At 44.7% G+C, this 19,385-nt stretch overlaps 1 protein-coding gene across 1 annotated transcript in view; it reads left to right on the forward strand.

The window, feature by feature from the left end:
- Window positions 1-19,385, forward strand: part of SLC25A22 (solute carrier family 25 member 22) — a 78,672-nt gene that overhangs the window by 31,831 nt on the left and 27,456 nt on the right. The window contains exons 2-5 of the mRNA XM_044269892.1: window positions 5,073-5,179; window positions 8,963-9,088; window positions 12,525-12,580; window positions 18,382-18,472. Of these exons, the coding sequence (XP_044125827.1) occupies window positions 5,160-5,179; window positions 8,963-9,088; window positions 12,525-12,580; window positions 18,382-18,472 (293 nt within the window). The 5' untranslated portion in view covers window positions 5,073-5,159. The remainder of the gene's footprint in view (window positions 1-5,072; window positions 5,180-8,962; window positions 9,089-12,524; window positions 12,581-18,381; window positions 18,473-19,385) is intronic.

Below are 19,385 nucleotides of genomic sequence, written 5' to 3' on the forward strand. Positions count from 1 at the left end.
CACCGTATGGTGATATTCACACAAAGTATTTTCTGAACTGAAAAACCTGATGCAGAATCCGCCCCAGTTTTTTTCCGTACGTTTTCTGACGTGTTTTTAACCAGTTGTGTGCAGCTTTGGCAAGGATTTTCATTTCCTGACCATTTTCAATGGAAATTCTGGACGTGGAATCTTCGTCGAGAACGGTCACTTCTTTTTTTCTGCAATGCAGTCCTTTTAACTAAAAGCAAAAAAACAAACAAAAAACACTTTATGGTTTAACATTTGGATTCCCCTTTGAAATCAATTTTTGGTGCTCTACAGGAGGATGGGGGATATTTGGCGTGGATTTTGGCATGGATTCCATGCCATAAACGTATGCAGAACATCCCCATTGATTTAAATGGGGACTCCAAATTTTAAACCGCACATCGCTTTTTTTCCACTTGCGATTTTATATATATCGTACTGCGCAAAAAAGAAGTGTCCTGTCCATGTCCGCGGAATGCGCTTCCAGAATATCTATTAAAAATAGCTAGGAATGAAAATCCTTGTCGAAACTGGAACAAAAACAGTGCTAAAAAACACATCAGGAAAAATAAAAGCATGCAAAAAAAACTGCTCCAGATTCCGCATCAGTTTTTTTTCAGCTCAGGAAATATTTAGTGTGAGGGTAAATTCACTAGGAGGTTTTTGGGCTTCAGTGGAAACGGAGCTGAATCTGTGTCGAAACCACCTCCTATTGTTTTTAATGGGAGCCCACGCTGCAGTTCATGGGGCTGAAGGTTTAGCTCCATTTAAGGCGTATTTTTCGGAACGGAATTGAGGACCCATTCATCTCTATGGGGCTGCACGATGTGTGGCCCGGCTCCGGAAATGCGGACCCGCACTTCCGGGTCCGCATTTCCGTTCCCGGAAAAAATAGAACATGTCCTATTCTTGTCTGCAATTGCGGACAAGAATAGGCATATCCTAATAGTGCCGGCGATGTGCGGTCCGCACATTGCCGTGTCTGTGTTTTGTGGTTACAACCACGCCATGTGATTGTACCCTTAGGGCTCATGCACACGACTGTTGGGTGTTTTGCAGTCCGAAAATTGTGGATCCGCAAAAACACGGATACCAAACATGTTCATTCCGCATTTTGCGCAATGCAACCGCCGGCCCCTAATAGAACACTAATATCCTTGTCCGTAATGCGGACAATAATAGGACATGTTCTATTTTTGCAGAACAGCCATACAGACATGGAATGCACGGGGTATAATTTCCTTTTTTTTGCGGCCCATTGAAGTGAATGATTCCATTTATGGGATGCAAAAAAAAACAAAAAACGGAACGGACACGGAAAAAAACTACAATCGTGTGCATGAGACGTTATACTGAAATTACATGTTCTGGGTGAGAGGATCATTTACCTGTCCGTATTGTGGGCCGCTCAGCTAGTCACGTCCTCCTGTTACCCATCTACAAAGCTTGTATTGTTTCCCTTCTACTATAACACGTAATTATAAAGACCGCCATTTCATTCATATTACGACAGCATATCGTGTTCCTTGAATTTACCACGTGGGGCTTTTTGCTCCCCTCCTATACATCTGCCTGTTCTGCACAGGAGCACATGATATTACTGATCACACCCCCATTCAGCCCTCTCTGTAGCACAGAACTATTTGTTTGCCTAGTATTCACGTGACGAAGAAGCGATAGTCTTTGAAAGATATTTGAACTGACCGCGTTAAAGGGTTATTGGAGGGCAAAACTGAAAAGATTCCAAATTTCCAGGAATGCATGAGATGGCCCCAGAAGCTTAGTGAGCAGTCACACACCCGTGACCTGTGACAACCTCTCGAATGGTAAATCTGTTACTTGGTGTCCTGAAGCTGCAGGTACATTGAGGTATGGTTACAAATATTTGCAAGTGACCTTGTGATTACATCAAAAATTCCTAAAGCCTGAATTTAGGCAATGCTCTGTGAGCTAAACAGGCCGGACTTCAGACTGACATACTGAAGCAAACAATCGGTGACATTTGTGCTCCTGCTTCATTAAACTCACATAGAATACAATTGTATTTCCAGTTCTCGGCCTGAAAAAGAACCATGTGTGGATTTGCTGTCTAAGTGCAAACAAGAGAGCTCTCATTCACTGACTGCAAAAAATATCTAAAAATGTGATGATAATAATAAGGAATAAAAACAAAAAACAAAGGGGCAGATTTACCAATCCTGTCTAAGGGTAGGTTCACATTCACTTAAAGGGGTTGTCCGGGTTCAGAGCCCGTTTTCACCCAGGCAGCCCCTCTCACATGAGCATCAAAGCATTTCATGCTCCGATGCTCTCCTTTGCCCTGTGCTGAATTGCCCATGGCAAAGGCTTTTTCTGGGTAAAGCTAGGCGGAGGCTTCTGCCCAGCAGTGAGCCCGGTGACGTCACCAGCACTAATTGACCTAGCCTGTAAAAAAGTTCGAGCAGTGCTAAATCCTGCCCATCAGAGCCGGTGACGTCGCCGAATACACTGCTGGGCGGAAGCCTACACCTAGAAGTGTAATAATATACACAAACAGCGATACAGCGCAGAGCAAGGGAGAGCATCGTAGCATGAAATGCTCCAATACTCATGTCAGGGGGGCTGCCTGGGTGAAAATGTGTATATATCCGGGTTCAGCTCTGAACCCGGACAACCCCTTTAACTTCAATAATCCCATCTGGAAGAACAGACTATCAGAGTGACTGCACCAGGCGTAGCCGTACACCGCCGGAATTCCATTGACTGTAATACGATCGGACTAGATTCAGGCATAAATGGCAGCTTTCGGCCAGACACATACTGGTATCTGCCTAGAACAGACTACCGAGTTAGGAGCCAGAGATGTGAACGTAGCCTAAAGTAGTCCAGAACAAAATTGAAAAATCCAGCTTCCATAATAATCTGTAGTTTATTTATGCAAAAAGAAATAAAGGGCCAAACAAACAGACAACAGCGTCTACGTGTTTCCGGTCATTGCATATAGACCCTTACTCATGACATAATTGAGGGTCTGTATGCAATCACCCGAAACACATTATTATTATGGAAGCTGGATTTCTCCATATTTTTATGTCAAGATTGGTACACTCAATCCAGGTGTTTTCCGTGCTTCCGGGGAAATATACCCACAGGTGAGCTGGACTTGTGCTTTATATTTAGCCTAAAGTTGTGGATGAGAAATGTGAGCGGGGCTAGACCCATGTGTGTAGCTTTATACCACCTACTGGATGGCTTACTCTGCAACAGAATTGTGGGCCTTTAGGTATAACTGTGGCATCTTAGGCCAAGCCCCGTTTCCCAATAAGTCACAACCCTTTCCCTTTACATCTCATGCCCTTGGCAAGCTAGGTGCAGTGGAATTTTCTAAAACTAGATGTGCCAAAGAAGCGCCAAATGTTAGTGTGTTTTGCAACAAGGTTTAGGCACAATCACAATATATAGGGCCAATATATATTAGAAAGTTGTAGAATTTACAGTGATTTTTACAGTGATTAAAGAATAATTCTAGTTTCAGATAAATTTTCAGATTAACTTGTCATCAGTGCACAAGGAATAATACTGTTTCTGACCATTATATGACTTGTATCCTGCTTTTATCAACAGTTTGCACCCTCAACAGACTCCCTATCTGTTAGTTTTCACTAATCTGAGCTCCAGGAGGGGTGCAGACTAGCTGGTATGATGTCTCCCATATACAGCACACAGAGAAGAGGAGATCCTGCTCTTCTATCTTTCTGTAGAACCCCCTTTAGGCGCAGCAGCATGGAGGACATTATACACCAGTATTCAGCAGTGTAGATGATAATCCACCACTGGAGGGAGAAAGAGAACTTTTTTGAGCCATAAGCAGGATCTCTGCGTGTTTGTGCTTCTTTTACTCTTCTCCCTCCTTGTGTGTCCCCCTTACCATAGACAGGGTCGGACTGGCGACTTCAAATGGCCCTGGAAAAACATTTAAGGTGGCCGCATTTTTCTAGTCGGGTCCAAATGGACAGAAGGCAGGGCCAACAATACCATATTGCAGCACAAAATTCATCCTCAACAGAGCCAAATACCACAGTGCATCACAAAATACTGGACCAGCAGCACAAAGTAAACCCCCTAAAACTGCCACTGGTGGCTGTGAGGAGGGTTCAGGTGGCCCCCTGGACATCGGACCACCGGCACGTTTCCCTGTAGGGTCTATGGCCAGTCCACCCCTGACCATAGATATCTATGAGTAGTAGCAGCTATAACCTGATCTCTCAGTGACCTGATAATCCGTCTTCAGCTCTGCCTTACCAAAGAGTGAATTTAGAGCGAGTGATCAGCTTCGATGTGTCCAGAAATTCTGAGGGCAGTAGTGTACCTCCCATGGGGGCAGCCCACGTGACTGCTATGGGGCTTAGAACCTAGCATTGAACTCCTCCACCCGGTCCCAACGTATAAAAATAGGATTTTCATGCAGCCACCACTAGTGCAAACAAATTTTTACAGTCAATGGTAACTATGGAAATTCCTATGCATCCAGCTCCCCCTAGTGGTGGCTTCAACCAGACAGTTTTAGAATACACTGTATGAGGGAAGCATCAGACATAGAACTGTATGGGGAGATTTGCCATTGTATATATGCCAGTTTTAGGGTGTAAACCCACTGGGAAATATGAGTGCCATATTTATGAAGTATTTGTTCCAATGTTTCCGACATACAAGACAGATAAAGTGTGTAAAGAGAAGGGTGAATTATTTTTACTATTTTTCTATTAAAATTTTTTACACTAAATTCATCAGAAATCTCGGGCATTGCACTTTGCATTTTGCCTCTCCTGGGAGTGTTTGTTGCTAGTGCATTGGGAATCTGGGTGGGACGGGGGGGCCCATAATATGTTTTGCTAAGGGTCCCTATGAGATCTGTGTATGTCGCTGAGTGTTTGAGCATTCCTTCAGAGCTGAATGCTTTAGTGTTCTCTATATGTGGTGATACAGCATACGGCATACAGCTCTTGAGCAAAGTCTCCAGGTAATCTTGCAGGAGATAGTGACGTTAACCTTGGTTTATATTAATGAGTCTCTGTCTTTTATAGGTGCTGGCAGAAGCGAGAGACCATAGCCATCACCACCACCACAGGAGGACGGACCTTGAGCTTTTATCTGGGATAGGTGGCTATTAAATGGCTGATAAACAAATCAGGTAAAGGAAGGAACGAAATATCTGTTATATTCAGATGATCCATTCTGATCCGATCACATAGAGCGATCGTCAATGAGCAATATATCTTATTGTACAGGCTGGAAATATCTGTGCCCATGCCTGAGGGTGTCTTGTGCGGTGCCCTCTGTCCTCGCATGATGTGGGCATCCTCGGTGCAGTAACTATTTATTTTTATACCTGGGAAAGTGCCAGGAGCGGGTTTCCAGAATGAATAGCATGCCCTGTCGATATTATTGTACCGCAATATAGAAGACTCCACATAATCCCAGCCTGACTCTCTTCATGCGGCATGCCTGTGAACTGCTTTGGGAGTCTTTCCCATACATCTGGATGAATGCTATTCACCTTTCTTAGAGAATATCTCAAGGTGCATAGTTCATATATACGCCTATAATCAGAAATGTGACCTGTTAGTAATGGAGAACTGGAGGACTTGTGCACAGAGGACACCTGAACATAAAGACAGCATGGTGGCATGTTCACATGCAGCAGATTTGTTTGTCTTGCAGAAATCCAGGTGCTTGCAGCCCAAAAATTCTGATTCAGACGAATGGAACTAAGGCCTCCTGCACCGCATTTGCGGATCCGCAATACACAGGCACCGTTCCGTGGCCATTCTGCATCATGGATGCTGACCCATTCACTTCAATGGGTCCGCAAATCCGGAGATGCAGAATGGTGCGGAACGTAAGCACGGAACGAAACCCTACGTGAGCACTACGGAGTGCTTCCGTAGGGTTTCGTCCCGTACTTCCATGCCGCAAAAAGATAGAACATGTCCTATCTTTTTGCGGAACGGCCGGATCGCAGACCCATTAAAGTGAATGGGTCCGCAATCCGCTGCAGCTGCCCCACGGACGGTGTTCGTGCATTGCGGCCCGATGTGGACCAATTCACTTCAATGGGGCTGCAAAAGATGCAGACAGTACACCGTGTGCCGTTTGCATGTGTAAGTCTGTTCTGCGGCCCCGCAAAAAAAAAAAAAAGAAGAGAACATGTCCAGTGGTGTAATAAGAAATGACCATAGCAAATTTTTGAATGTCCCCCAAAATTTCTTTGCAACCCTCTCCTCCTGTGTAACCCCTTACTCCTGTGGCTGGTCAAGATAACCCTCTCAGACCAGGCCCAATAGCTTCTCCGTCCATTGCCTACAGTTTCACTGTATATATCGTCAATGTATAAGGCCTCATGCACACGACCGTGCCCTTTTTTGCAGTCCGCAAACCGCGGATCTGCAAAAAACGGAAGCCGCCTGTGTGCCTTCGGAGTGCTGTCCGCATCTTTTGCAGCCCCATTGAAGTGAATGGGTCCGCATCCGAGCCGCCAAGACGGCGGCTCGGAAGCGGACCCAAACAACGGCCGTGTGCATGGGGCCTAATACTGTTGAGGGGGCTCTGACAATAATATCTTTTAGCTCTCCTCCTGGATGGGCCCCTTCTGAGTTTGGGCCCCAAAGCAGCCACTTCCCCTTCTTCCCCTATAGCTACGCCCCTGAACATGTCCTATTCTTGTCTATATTATGGACTTTGATAGGACAGTTCTTTTATGGGCCGGATGTTCTGTTCCATGAAATGCACCGTTCCAGGAACGCACACATCCTGTATCGATGGTTTGCGGATCTGTAATTTGCGTAACGCAAAAACGGCTATGGCCATGTGAATGAGCCCTAATTCTCACATACTACGGACATTAAAGGAAGAGCAGGAGTCAGGATCGGGTGTCTGTGTTTATGGTGGCTTTATGGTCCCATACCAATTCATGGAGTTGTGTCTATCTGACCACAACCTTAAAAGGGTTATCCCATTACAACAACTTATCTGATCAGCGAAGGTGCGACTACTGGGGCCCCCAATGATTACTAGAATGTGCGCCCAGGTTCTCCTGTTTGAATGGAGCAGCAGACAAGCATGCGTCCGCCATTCAGCTATCTCTTGTAGCCCCATAGAGTTAAACGGAGAGATAGAAAGTATGTATGTCCACTGTTCCATTCAGACAGGGAAACACAAGCCTCCATTCTAGTGATCAGTAAAGACCCCAGCAGTCGGACCCCCGCTTATCAGACACTTATCTCCTATCCATTGTTTTTGTAATGGGAGAACCCCTTTAATAGGTACTCATTTTAGAATTACTGGCTTACTGCATCAATTCATATTACCACCTCAGGCTGGGTTCACATCTGCATTATGAACTCCGGCACTATAATCTGGTCACTGTATCGGCGTACATCCCGGCTTTCAGCTGGACGAAAAATGTTACAGTCAAATTTTTTTGTCCAGCCAAAAGTCGGCAGATATGCCGGAAAGCGTCCAGATTACCGCCGGATCCCATTACAGTGAATGAGGATCCGACGGTGCAACCAGCGCAGATGTGAACCCAGCCTTAGAGAGTGCCAGGTTCAACATAAGCCTACCTGGGATATTTAAAAACCTAGGCACTAATGGCAATACTACATTTTTCAAATCACAGCTTGCCCAATCCTTGATGAAACTGCTGACTTATGGATGCCTCTGGCAGATGGCACTGGTATACCTCTCTTACAGGATGCCTCTGTATAGAATAGCGCCCTATCCTTAGGTCATCACTATCAGATTGGAGGGGCTCCAACCCTTGGCATCCTCTGCCGATCAGCTGTGTGAAGAGAATGCAGCGCTCCAGTGTATGCTGTGGTCAACCTCACAGCTCACCAAGCACAGCGCCGTACATTGTATCGTGGCTGTGCTTGGTACTGCAGTCGAGGACCACTCTCATGAAGTCATTGTCCTAGGAAGAGGCTGCAGAGCTCACCGGAGTGCCGAACCCTCTTCAAACAACTGATCGGCATTGGTGCCGGGAGTTAGACGTTCACTGGTCTGATATTGATGACCTATATAAAGGCCAGTCGTTTAAGCAAGCGCTTCGGAATCCCTTCTTATTCTGATGATTCTTCTATGGGGGCCTCCCGACCTTCCCATGATGGCAGATGTCGGGAAAGAAAATGATTGAGCAGTTTCAACTTATCCATTCCTTTTGCTGTTGCCTGGTGGCAGCTTACATCACTCTGCCTATTCAGGCAGTGTGTGGCCGAGTATGCATGTGTATGAGGGTGTGGGGAGGGATAACCGTTGGGTGGCAGCTCTCTAAGGGCTCATGCACACCACAGTATGTATTTTGCGGTCTGCAAAACATGGATCTGCAAAAAAACTGATTAAATCCGTGTAAAGTCCGTGTTGAACCATTTTTTTTGTGGATCCACTGTAACAATGCCTGTCATTGTCTGCACCACAGACAAGAATAGGACATGTTCTATTTTTTTGCGGAACGGACATACGGACACGGAATGCACACTTTCCGTTTTTTTCAAGTCCCATTGCAATGAATAGTTCCGCATAAGGACCTAAATATGTTTGTGCGCATGAGCCCTAAAGTGTATAGCCAGCGGCTCCATCCTGCATATGCTTTTTAAATCAAGAGAACGCGCAAAGATTTGTCACAAAAGGAAAGGGATGGATTTCCCTGTATAAAAATGCCACCAAGTATCACCTTGTACTGTGGGTATCTGTAAGGGGTTGTGGATGACCTCTGCTCTGTCTAGAACAGGGATCAGCAACATCCGGCATTCCAGCTGTTCTGAAACTACAACTCCCAGAATGCTCCTTTCACTTCTGTGGGAGTTACAAGAACAGCTAAGTTTGCATGCTGGGAGTTGTAGTTTCATTCCTGGTCTAGAGTGTAATATAAAGGTGTGACCTCTCATGCTGTGTCTCATATTTCTTCTGGTTGCAGTTTGCCCGCCAAGCTTATAAATGGAGGAATAGCCGGACTAATTGGCGTCACTTGTGTCTTTCCCATTGACCTCGCCAAGACCCGACTACAAAACCAGCAAAATGGCCAAAAAATGTACACCAGCATGTAAGTGACCATCACTGAATTGAATGTATACCATCAACCTGTGCCCATCATGTCCTTACATGGTGTTTCCTGTACATACAATGATCTAACACGGTATATACATACGGTACATACTATATATTGTAGGGTTTCGCTCTGGTAGACCGGATTAGCGGACACAGTATAGAGGCAACAACAAGTTCTTTGGATCAAACAGTTCAGTGTTTTATTCCCACTTTAGGCAAGTGACAAAACAAGCAGTCATAATCAAACAAAAAGTCACCTTGCAGTGTTGGTGGTAATTCACACCATGTGGCAATTATGCCTTGAAAGAGTCTTTGCTCATAGCAGCACCAACCTGTTTTCAGGTCAAACAGGTAGCAAGCCTTCATCCAGATACAAGACTCCCAGATCCCAACACAGAGACATGGCTTCTGAGCCCAGCTGCCTATTTAAGGACAGCCAGGTGCTGCCAAAACCCGGACCTGGCACTTAAAATCTGGTCCGGTATTTGACCTCACCTGGCTGTAAATCAGCCCAGCAGCACATGCCTCTCACTGTGTCACAATCTATATACATATATAGTCCCTAGGACCTCCTATTACTTCTGTACCATTTACATGCAATCGTTTCACCCACACGGCAGACATCAATTTCCTTGACTCATCTTCATTCCAATGATTGTTGGTTTATTGATCGGTTACAAGTCATCGTGTAGAAGGAGAGAAGTAATACGTCTTGCAGGGTGACCTTTACTGTGTCATTGAAGCTCAGGAGAAGTCATATGATGCTGAAAGCCACACAAAGCATCAGATGCTGATATTGCAGGGAAACACGATAGCGAGGCCGAGTATTAACCCAGATTATCGTGCAGATTATAGGTTGAAACTGAACAAAATAAGAAAAATAAATTAAATACGAGTTCTCTTCAGTGTCATTAAATACATTGGATGGGCAAGCGCTGGGCACTGACGTCGGCACATTTCTAAGAACGGCCACCGCCTGTTGTTTGCAGTAGATAATGACACAAGATTGTGTGAAAAATTCATAAAGCATTTCTCTCACGTGGCAGATTGGAGGTGTGATCCAATTTTGTTACAAAAAATCATCAATCAATATGCTGAGCCATGAGAACCCTGTGATGTATGTGACTTAAAGCTTTGTTCACACAGAAAAAAAATATCTGCATAAAATGGCAGTTTTAAATGGTGTAATATACATCCAAAACACCATGATCAGCTTCCCATTGATTTCAATAGGAAAAAAACGTGACCTAGCACACATCTGATTTTAAAAACATTTTAGGTTACTTCTTCCAAGTGTTTTTAGGCTGATTTCCCCATAGACGTCAATGGGAAAGTGGTAGATACGTAAGAGGCGTATCTGGAGGGTATGGGGCGACATTTATATACAGTACAGATAATACAAGTTATTATCAGTGGCAGAGTTCCATTCTGATCTGCCACTGAATTTTCTCTACCCCCACCCTCCGTCGACAGATGTTGATACCTGTGTAGAGGGGAGCTGAAGTGTCTAATCCAGCGGTGGATCATCACCACCGTGGGTCGGCCATGTCTGGAGGTCCTCAAACTCAAACTGCGGCCCTCCAGCTGTTGTAAAACTACAACTCCCACAATGCCCTTCTGTAGGCTGATACCTGTAGGCTGTTCGGGCATGCTGGGAGTTGTAGTTTTGAAACAGCTGGAGAGCCACAGTTTGAGGATGCCTGGCCTAGGATAACCCCTTTAAGCACAGGGGGATAAGAGAAAACTGCAAATGAAGTAAATTTGAAAAAATAAAATAAAATTCAAGCTGGAGTACTAGATCAAAATAAACTTTAAAGTGAAAAGAAGTATGGCCCAACCTCTGTAAGGCTCCAGGGCCCCTCACAGCATGCACACAAGGTGTACTGTCTAATGCACATCTGCCCAAAGCTGCCGGACTCACCTCCTGGACTTATCTTGGGTAATATCTCAGTTCTGTTACATCATAATTCCGAAACGGACAGTTGTGACGGGAGCACCTTAAGAAATCTAAACCCCAGTTGCATAAGGACGTACGGGTGGTTTCGTGACCCAAAACCTAGTGGCAGGTTCCCTTTAACTACAAATATGTATATTATGCAATATCCTATGAAAAAATTCACTGTACAGCAAGCTAATGACCACAAGCTACTGCTGTGAAGATGAAGACATGCCTAGCAGACAAAGAAGCTGCTGGTGTCCTCAGAACAATGGACCTTCCACCCCAGAGCCCAAAGCTCAACATCATTGAATGCCTTTGATATGACTTTAATGATGAGAAGAAGAAATTGCCCCCAACTGCTAGGACTGAAATGTAGAGGTGTTTACACGAAGCCAAGAAAAATGTCTGAAAAACTTCACAAAGAATACTGCAAAAAAATCTTTTAGTTATGTTTCCTTTGAACTGAAGAATAAATATCTTAAAGCAATCCAATAACTGCCTGTGTGCTACTAGCAGTGCTGAAAGAATACACCAGATTGTGATGCAGCTGTACTCATGAGACAAGTGCTCACCCGCTCCTCGGGGGAGTGACTGATAGGCTGCAGATGTGTTTACATGACAGACTGTCAGTCACTGCCCCCAAGGAGTTGGGGAGGAGGGGTGATGCTTGTTTTATGAATACAGCTGGACTCAAACTACCTAGCAGCAAGGTGGCACAACATGTTTTTTTTGTAGTGCTGTTTTTGCTATTATTACTTGCTTGCATTTACATTTTACGGTATTGAGATTCGTCAGAGGATCTCAATACCGGAAAAAAAATGCTTCAGTTTTGTCCCCATTGATTGTCAATGGGGACAAAACGTAACTGAACAGAACAGAATGCTCCAAAATGCATTCCGTTCTGTTTGGTTGCGTTCCCATACCGGAGAGCAAACCGCAGCAACCACAGTCATGGGATGCAGAGCAAGACGGATCCCGCATGACCCACAATGCAAGTCAATGGGGACGGGTCCGTTTTCTCGGACAAAATAGAAAATGGATCCGTCCCCCATTGACTTTCAGTGGTGTTCATGACGGATTCGTCATTGCTATGTTTAAGATAATACAACCAGATCCGTTCATAACGGATGCAGATGGTTGTATTATCAGTAACGGAAGCGTTTTTGCTGAACCCTGCCGGATCCAGCAAAAACGCTAGTGTGAAAGTAGCCTCACTATGGTCTGGTAGCTATAATATGCTGTACTTACCTAGAGCATCACATGAAGCTGACAGATCCGCTGACCTCGTGTCCACATGCCGCAGATTTGTTGCAGGAATTTCTGATTATTCCATTGTAGAAATCTGTGCTTTCCCCCCGAAACAACCCCATTCAGCTCAATGGGACTCATTTACAGTCTCTGAAATTTCTGTAACAAATCTGGCATGTGTGAATATAACCTAAAAAGCAACATATGCAATATCACGTAGTAAAATATTTTTTTTTTCCTACAGGTCAGACTGCCTTATTAAGACTATACGCTCAGATGGATACTTCGGCATGTATAGAGGTATGTATGATGTCATTCATTTGAAATACTGGAAACCTATCATGTTGTGTACTTCGCTAACCATTCTCCAGTACCGTCCTATGGGATCGGCCACTATTAACTTCATGCTCACGGCTCTCCAAGATTTATGGCTGGTAGAGGATCATAATGCCCGAATCAGGGCACTTAAGGTCTCTTCATACATTGGATTTTGGGACGGGTTTCAGCACAGATTGCATGCTGAAAACTGTGTGACATCTGCGCTGTAACTGGCTTCCATTGTTTTCAATGGGAGGCTTTACCACAGTTCATGTGTCCGAATATTTTTCATGTGTGGTTTTCCAGACTGGACTAAAGCCTCTTTCACATGGGCGAGATTTCCGCGCGGGTGCAATGCGTGAGGTGAACGCATTGCACCCGCACTGAATCTGGACCCATTCATTTCTATGGGGCTGTGCACATGAGCAGTGATTTTTATGCATCACTTGTGCGTTGCGTGAAAATCGCAGCATGCTCTATATTGTGCGTTTTTCACACACGGTTGCTAGGAGACGATCGGGATGGGGACCCGATCATTATTATTTTCCCTTATAACATGGTTTTAAGGGAAAATAATAGCATTCTTAATACAGAATGCATAGTACAATAGGGCTGGAGGGGTTAAAAATAAAAAATAAAAAATTAACTCACCTTAATCCACTTGTTTGCACAGCCGGCATCTCTTCTGTCTTATTCTTTGCTGTGCACAGGAAAAGGACCTGTGGTGACGTCACTGTGCTCATCACATGGTCCATCACATGATCATGTGGTGGACCATGTTATTAGCGCAGTGACATCATCAAAGGCCCTATTCCTACTGCACAGCAAAGATGAAGACAGAAGAGAAGAATTTATTTAATTTTTTTTAACCCCTAAAGCCCTATTTTACGAAGCATTGCCGATTTTTCTCACACGCGTGCATTGTTTTGCACTCGCGCTGAAAAATCGCGCATGTTCCCGCAACACACCCAAATATTTTCCCGCAATGCACCCGCAACGCCCTTGTGAAACCAGCCTAAGAATGTCCACTCTTGGTGTTGTTACTGTGTGAGCGCCTCGGGAAACAGCGACAGGAGCATGTTTACGGCTTAGTTTCATTTAGTGGAGCTAAACTAATGCTGGTTTCACACGGGCGCTGCGGGTGCGTTGCGGGAAAAGATGCGGGTGAGTTGCGGGAACATGCACGATTTTTCAGCGCGAGTGCAAAACATTGTAATGCGTTTTACACGCGCGTGAGAAAAATCTGCATATTTGGTACCCAAACCCGAACTTCTTCACAGAAGTTCAGGTTTGGATTAGGTCACTGTGTTGTGTAGATTGTATTATTTTCCCTTATAACATGGTATAAGGGAAAATAATAGAATTCTTAAAACAGAATGCATAGTAAAATAGGGCGGAAGGGGTTAAAATTTTTTTAAAAAAAAATGTAACTCACCTTAATCCACTTGTTCGCGCAGCCTGGCTTCTCTTCTGTCTTCATCTTTGCTGTGCAGGAGGAAAAGGACCTGTGGTGACGTCACTGCGCTCATCACATGGTCCGTCACATGATCTTTTACCATGGTGATGGATCATGTGACGGACAATGTGATGAGCGCAGTGATGTCACCACAGGTCCTTTTCCTGTGCACAGCAAAGATGAAGACAGAAGAGAAGCCAGGCTGCGCGAACAAGTGGATTAAGGTGAGTTAACTTATTATTATATTTTTTTTTTACCCCTCCAGAAACTGTCAAAATCTGACACATGGACATACACTTAAGCACCACTCTTGAGAATTACCCCAAAATGGGCACTTTTGGGCAAAATTCATGTGAGCGCCACCCAATTATTTCCAAGTTTGGGGATTGTTCCACCAAAATTGGTACTGTTTGCATGTATAGAGTTTGGTTAACAATTCCAGATAAAATATGAGGTTATATAGTAGCACGCTCAGTGGCACACCTACCCTAGAGGCACGGCATACGACTGCTATGGGAACCATGGAGCACTCAACTGTTTCCATTGCTTGCCAGCTCTATCCTAACCTGCCTTTAGCAGCCATGAAAGGTGGCTCCCTGCATGCAGATCAAGGGCTCATGCACATGAACGTATTTTTTGTCCATGTCCATTACGTGTTTTTTTTTTCACGGCCTGTATACGGAATCATTAATTTCAATGGAACCGCAAAAAAAACGGTGCATTCCGTATCCGTATGTCCACAAGTCCGTTCTGCAAAAAATAGAACTTGTCCTATTCTTGTCCGTTTTGCAGGACGGGCATTGTAACAATGGATAGGCAAAAAAAAAAAGGATGCAACATGGACATCACACGTATGTTATCCGTGTTTTTTTTTTTTTTTGCAGATCCGTGTTTAGCGGACTGCAAAATACATTCGGTTGTGCGCATGAGCCCGAAGGCTAAGGTTACAACTGGACATTTTTTGCCACACCGCAAAAAATCTCTGTGAAATCGCTGCCCATCGGGAGTGTATTGTGTAGCTTGAAAATCACTTCCAAATAGCTACAGCTAAGTACAGCTGAAGTGATTTATAGTGGTGTTCCCCTTTTAGGATATGTCATCAATGTCAGATAGGTGTGGGTGCCACGTCTGGGATCCACACCTATCTCCAGAATGGGGCCCCCAAAGTAAACGGAGAGCAGCTGCGCATGTGTGACCACCCTCCATATACCGTTATGGGAGTTCCAGAGAATAGCCGAGCGCCTGTGTGGCTGTTTCTGGCAGTGCTTGCGCGGTGTGCACTCCATTCACTGCTATGAGACTCGACTATCTTCAGAATAGCGATGAATGGCGAGCATGTTGCATTGTGCTCTTCTTCCCTTTGGGGTCCTGTTGTGGAGTGGGTCCCAGAAGTGGAACCTGCACTTATCCGACATTAATGGCATATCCTTGCCATATGCCAGGCATGGCCAACCTGAGGCTCTCCAGCTGTTGCAAAACTACAACTCCCACCATGCTTAGACTGCCTAAAGCTATCATCCTGCAGCAGGGCATGGTGGGAGTGGTAGTTTTACAACAGCTGGAGAGCTGCAGGTTGGCCATGCCTGCCATATGCCATCAATGTCTCAGATGGGAATATCCCTTTAATCGCTAGAGATAAAATCACTGTGAAATCACCACGCCATTTTTTTTTTAATCACTGCATTCTGGGATTTCAGAGCGATTTCTAAGTTACTTTATCCTCCATAGAGTAAAATGAAATATCTCTTGCCAATAAAATCACTGTGAAGTTGCTGCCTAATCTCTAGCTATTAAATTGCTCCAGCTGCTCACTTGGCTTCAATGATTTGGAAGCGATTTTCAAGCTACTCGATGGACAGCGATTTCACAGCTATTTTTGCAGTGTGATACAAAAGCCTAGGTCTAGCCTCAGCCTTATATACTGTAGCTCTACCAGCTATGTACAGTAAATCCTGCAGCAGTTAGCTCCCCCTGGTGGTTACTACAAGAAATACTTATATTATTTATCAGGTCAGAATAACATTGTTCCCTGTAGAGTTAAATTATTTGAAGTATTTGCATTTAGCAAACCTCTAAATAGGGAGTGGTACCCATTTTAAGTTTTTATCAGACTCCATGATTTCTGCTTTTCCTCCTAGGTGTGAACAGGCACTCACCTTGTTGAGGCATATAGTATACACTGCATGGAGCATTCCAACAATGTGCCTGACAGTGAATATACTAGTCTTTGTAAAGTTGTAAGGGTCCCTTTACACACAAAGTTGCTATGGCATATTTTTTTTAACCACTATAAAAAAAATGTCATAGGAACGGTTTGCAGTTTTTATGCATGCCCCGTGCACTTTTCCCAACTTTTTTTGTGGCATTTTTGCTTATAGAGAATGGGAAGATAAAATGCATTCAAAAAAGTTTAAAAAAAAAAAAAAAGAAAAATGCGTAAAAAACTCCACCATACTGAAACAAATGGCAGTTGCAAAAACACATCTCCCTGACCTTCATATTCCCGTAGACGAGGGATCAGCAACCTTCGGCATTCCAGCCGTTCTGAAACTGCAACTCCCAGAATGCTCCATTCACTTCTATAGGCGTTGCAAGAGCAGATGAGCCTGTGTGAATGCTGGGAATTGTACAGTAGTTTCACTGCAGCTGGAGTGCTGATGCTGACCCCTACCGTAGGCTTTAGGTCAGGCATCCTCAAACTGCGGCCCTCCAGCTGTTGCAAAACTACAACTCCCAGCATACCCGAACAGCCTACAGGTATCAGCCTACAGCAGGGCATTGTGGGAGTTGTAGTTTTACAACAGCTGGAGGGCCGCAGTTTGAGGGTGCCTGCTTAATTAACATCTGGGGCTGGAGTTTTTTTTTTTTTCAGGAAGAAACCTAGCTGCAAAAATAAAATAAAGCCACTAAAAACTCAAAAGTGCAGAAAAACACTACTAAAAATCTACATGTGAATCCACACCTTATCATCTCTAGTATATTCACTGCTCAGCTTATCTGAGACGCTCTTTGAGATCAATTTCTACATGATATAAAAGAGGATACAATTTGCCCTTTTTATAGCATGTCAGATGTATTGTTCTCAATAGTGATGGCCAGTTCGTATTGTTCGCCCGGCGAAGCACAGGTAAGCCCTTACCTGTGCCTGTGCCGCGAGCCGGTCTGAAAACAAATGCGGTCACCGGGAGCAGGCAGTTCCGAGAACAGCCCGATGAAGGCCCCCGATGGCTGTTCTCGGAACTACCTGCTCCCGTTGACCGCACTTGTTTTCAGACCGGCTCGCGCACAGGCACAGGTAAGGGCTTACCTGTGCCTCGCCGGACTTGTGAAGAAAGATGGCAGCCCGCATATGTTCGTGGGCGAACAATGCGAACTGGCCATCAATGGTTCTCAAGCCTCATGCACAAGAACGCTGAGTCCGCAGCCGAGCTGCATTCTGTGTGGCTTGGATTGCGGACCCATTCACTTCAATGGGTCCTCAAAAGATACAGCCAGCACTTTGTGTGCTGACCGCATCTGTACCTCCTTTCCGTGGCCCCGCAAAAAAAATAATAGATCATGTCCAATTCTTGTCCGTATCACGGACAAGGATAGGACTGGCCTATCGAGGGCTGGACCTTCCGTTCCCAAAAAATAAATAAAAAATTATGTTTTCAGTCCACAAAACTGTCACCGCCAGATCTCTGAGAAGTTCTGATAGACGTTCTTCAGTACCTCCTGCATGATGTTCTTTTGTTTTGGTTTCGCTTTGACATCTCTTCTCCCTCTCCCAGCTGTCATCTATTAGCAGTGATTGCCTCCCTTTATATCCCCTCCCATACTGCCTCACTTTGCGGTTTATACTACTTCCTGGATGGTGCTCACTGCTAGAAGTTTGCTACTGCTGGTTTCTCATATAAGTCTTTCCCTTTATTTGTGTTTTCCTGTTGGCTTGATTCTAGGTGACCCTGACTCCCTCCGTATTAAGTGCAGGGAGCCGGTGGTCGTGTCCCCTCACTATTATAGGGTTTTCAGGTGTCACTCAGTCTAGGTACGTGGACATGCAACTTTCTATCACAGAGATCTTTGCATGGGTTGAGCAGTCAGGGAGAGCTAAAGGGCTTTAATAGGGCTCACCCTTTTGTTCCTTAGTTTAGGATCAAGTCAGTCGGATCTTTATTTGTTACTACTTGTTTTCTGCAACACCATCCGTGACAAAAACACGGTACGGCCGTGTGCATAAGGCCTCATACGGTATAAAGTGAAATATTGCACACTAAGCAGGTCCTAGGTATAGCAAATGATTTCTTCCGCCTCTCAGGAGTTCATACTTGTTATCTCTCCGCAGGTGCTGCTGTAAACTTAACTCTTGTTACACCAGAAAAAGCTATTAAATTAGCTGCTAATGATTTCTTCAGGCACGCGCTGTCCAAAGATGGGTGAGTAATGGAACGTCCTTGCAGACACTGTCACAGACATATAGGAGGTCTATAATAAAGCCCTGCGCTGGTGGTGGATACCCCGGAGTTATGTAGAGGCAGAACTTCAGCGGATCTACCACCGCTTCTAAATTTAAGCCAGCGTCCTTATATTTAGACCAATTTCTCCCCCCAAACCAGGCGTAGAAAATGGTAAATGAGATGGGCCTGCCTACCCGCCCACGGCACACCCACTTTTTTTAGACCTGGTGTGAGCGTGAAAAGTTCCAGATTGTCGCAGTCTGAGTCAGAAATACGCCTACCCCCATAGTATGTTTTCATCACACTGATCCTCTGTGGTCATTAAAAGCAAATTCAATTAATGTAATTTCTAGGATGATGTCCCCGAGTTGTTCTTCTATAAATGCCATGGATTGCAGTGGAAATTCGGCACAGAAAATCATTTACAGTACAAGCGAGGCAGATGAGATTTTACAAGTCCAAGTGCAACCACACAGCGCAGTCAGAGCAGCAGTACCCTTAGGGCTCATGCACACGACTGTATGGCTGTTTCAGTGTTTTGTGGGCCGTTTTTCCATTTTTTGTTTCAGTAGTGTTTCCGGTTCCGCTCCGTTTTTCCGTATGGAATATACAGTAATTACATAGAAAAAAATCGGGCTGGGCATAAGATTTCAAATAGATGGAACCATGTGCTGTCCGCATCCGTTTTTCCATTTCGTGGCCCCACAAAAAAGATAGAGCATGTCCTATTTTTGTCCGCGGACAAGGTTAGGCATTCTCTATATAGCGCTGGCCATGTGCAGTCTGCAAATTGCGAAAAAACACACGGCCGGTATCCGTGTTTTTCGGATCTGCAATTTGCGGGCTGCAAAACACTTACGGTCGTGTGAATGCACCATAAGTAATGCATACT

The sequence above is a fragment of the Bufo gargarizans genome, chromosome 10 (genome assembly GCF_014858855.1).
Source record: "Bufo gargarizans isolate SCDJY-AF-19 chromosome 10, ASM1485885v1, whole genome shotgun sequence".
NCBI lineage: Eukaryota > Metazoa > Chordata > Amphibia > Anura > Bufonidae > Bufo > Bufo gargarizans.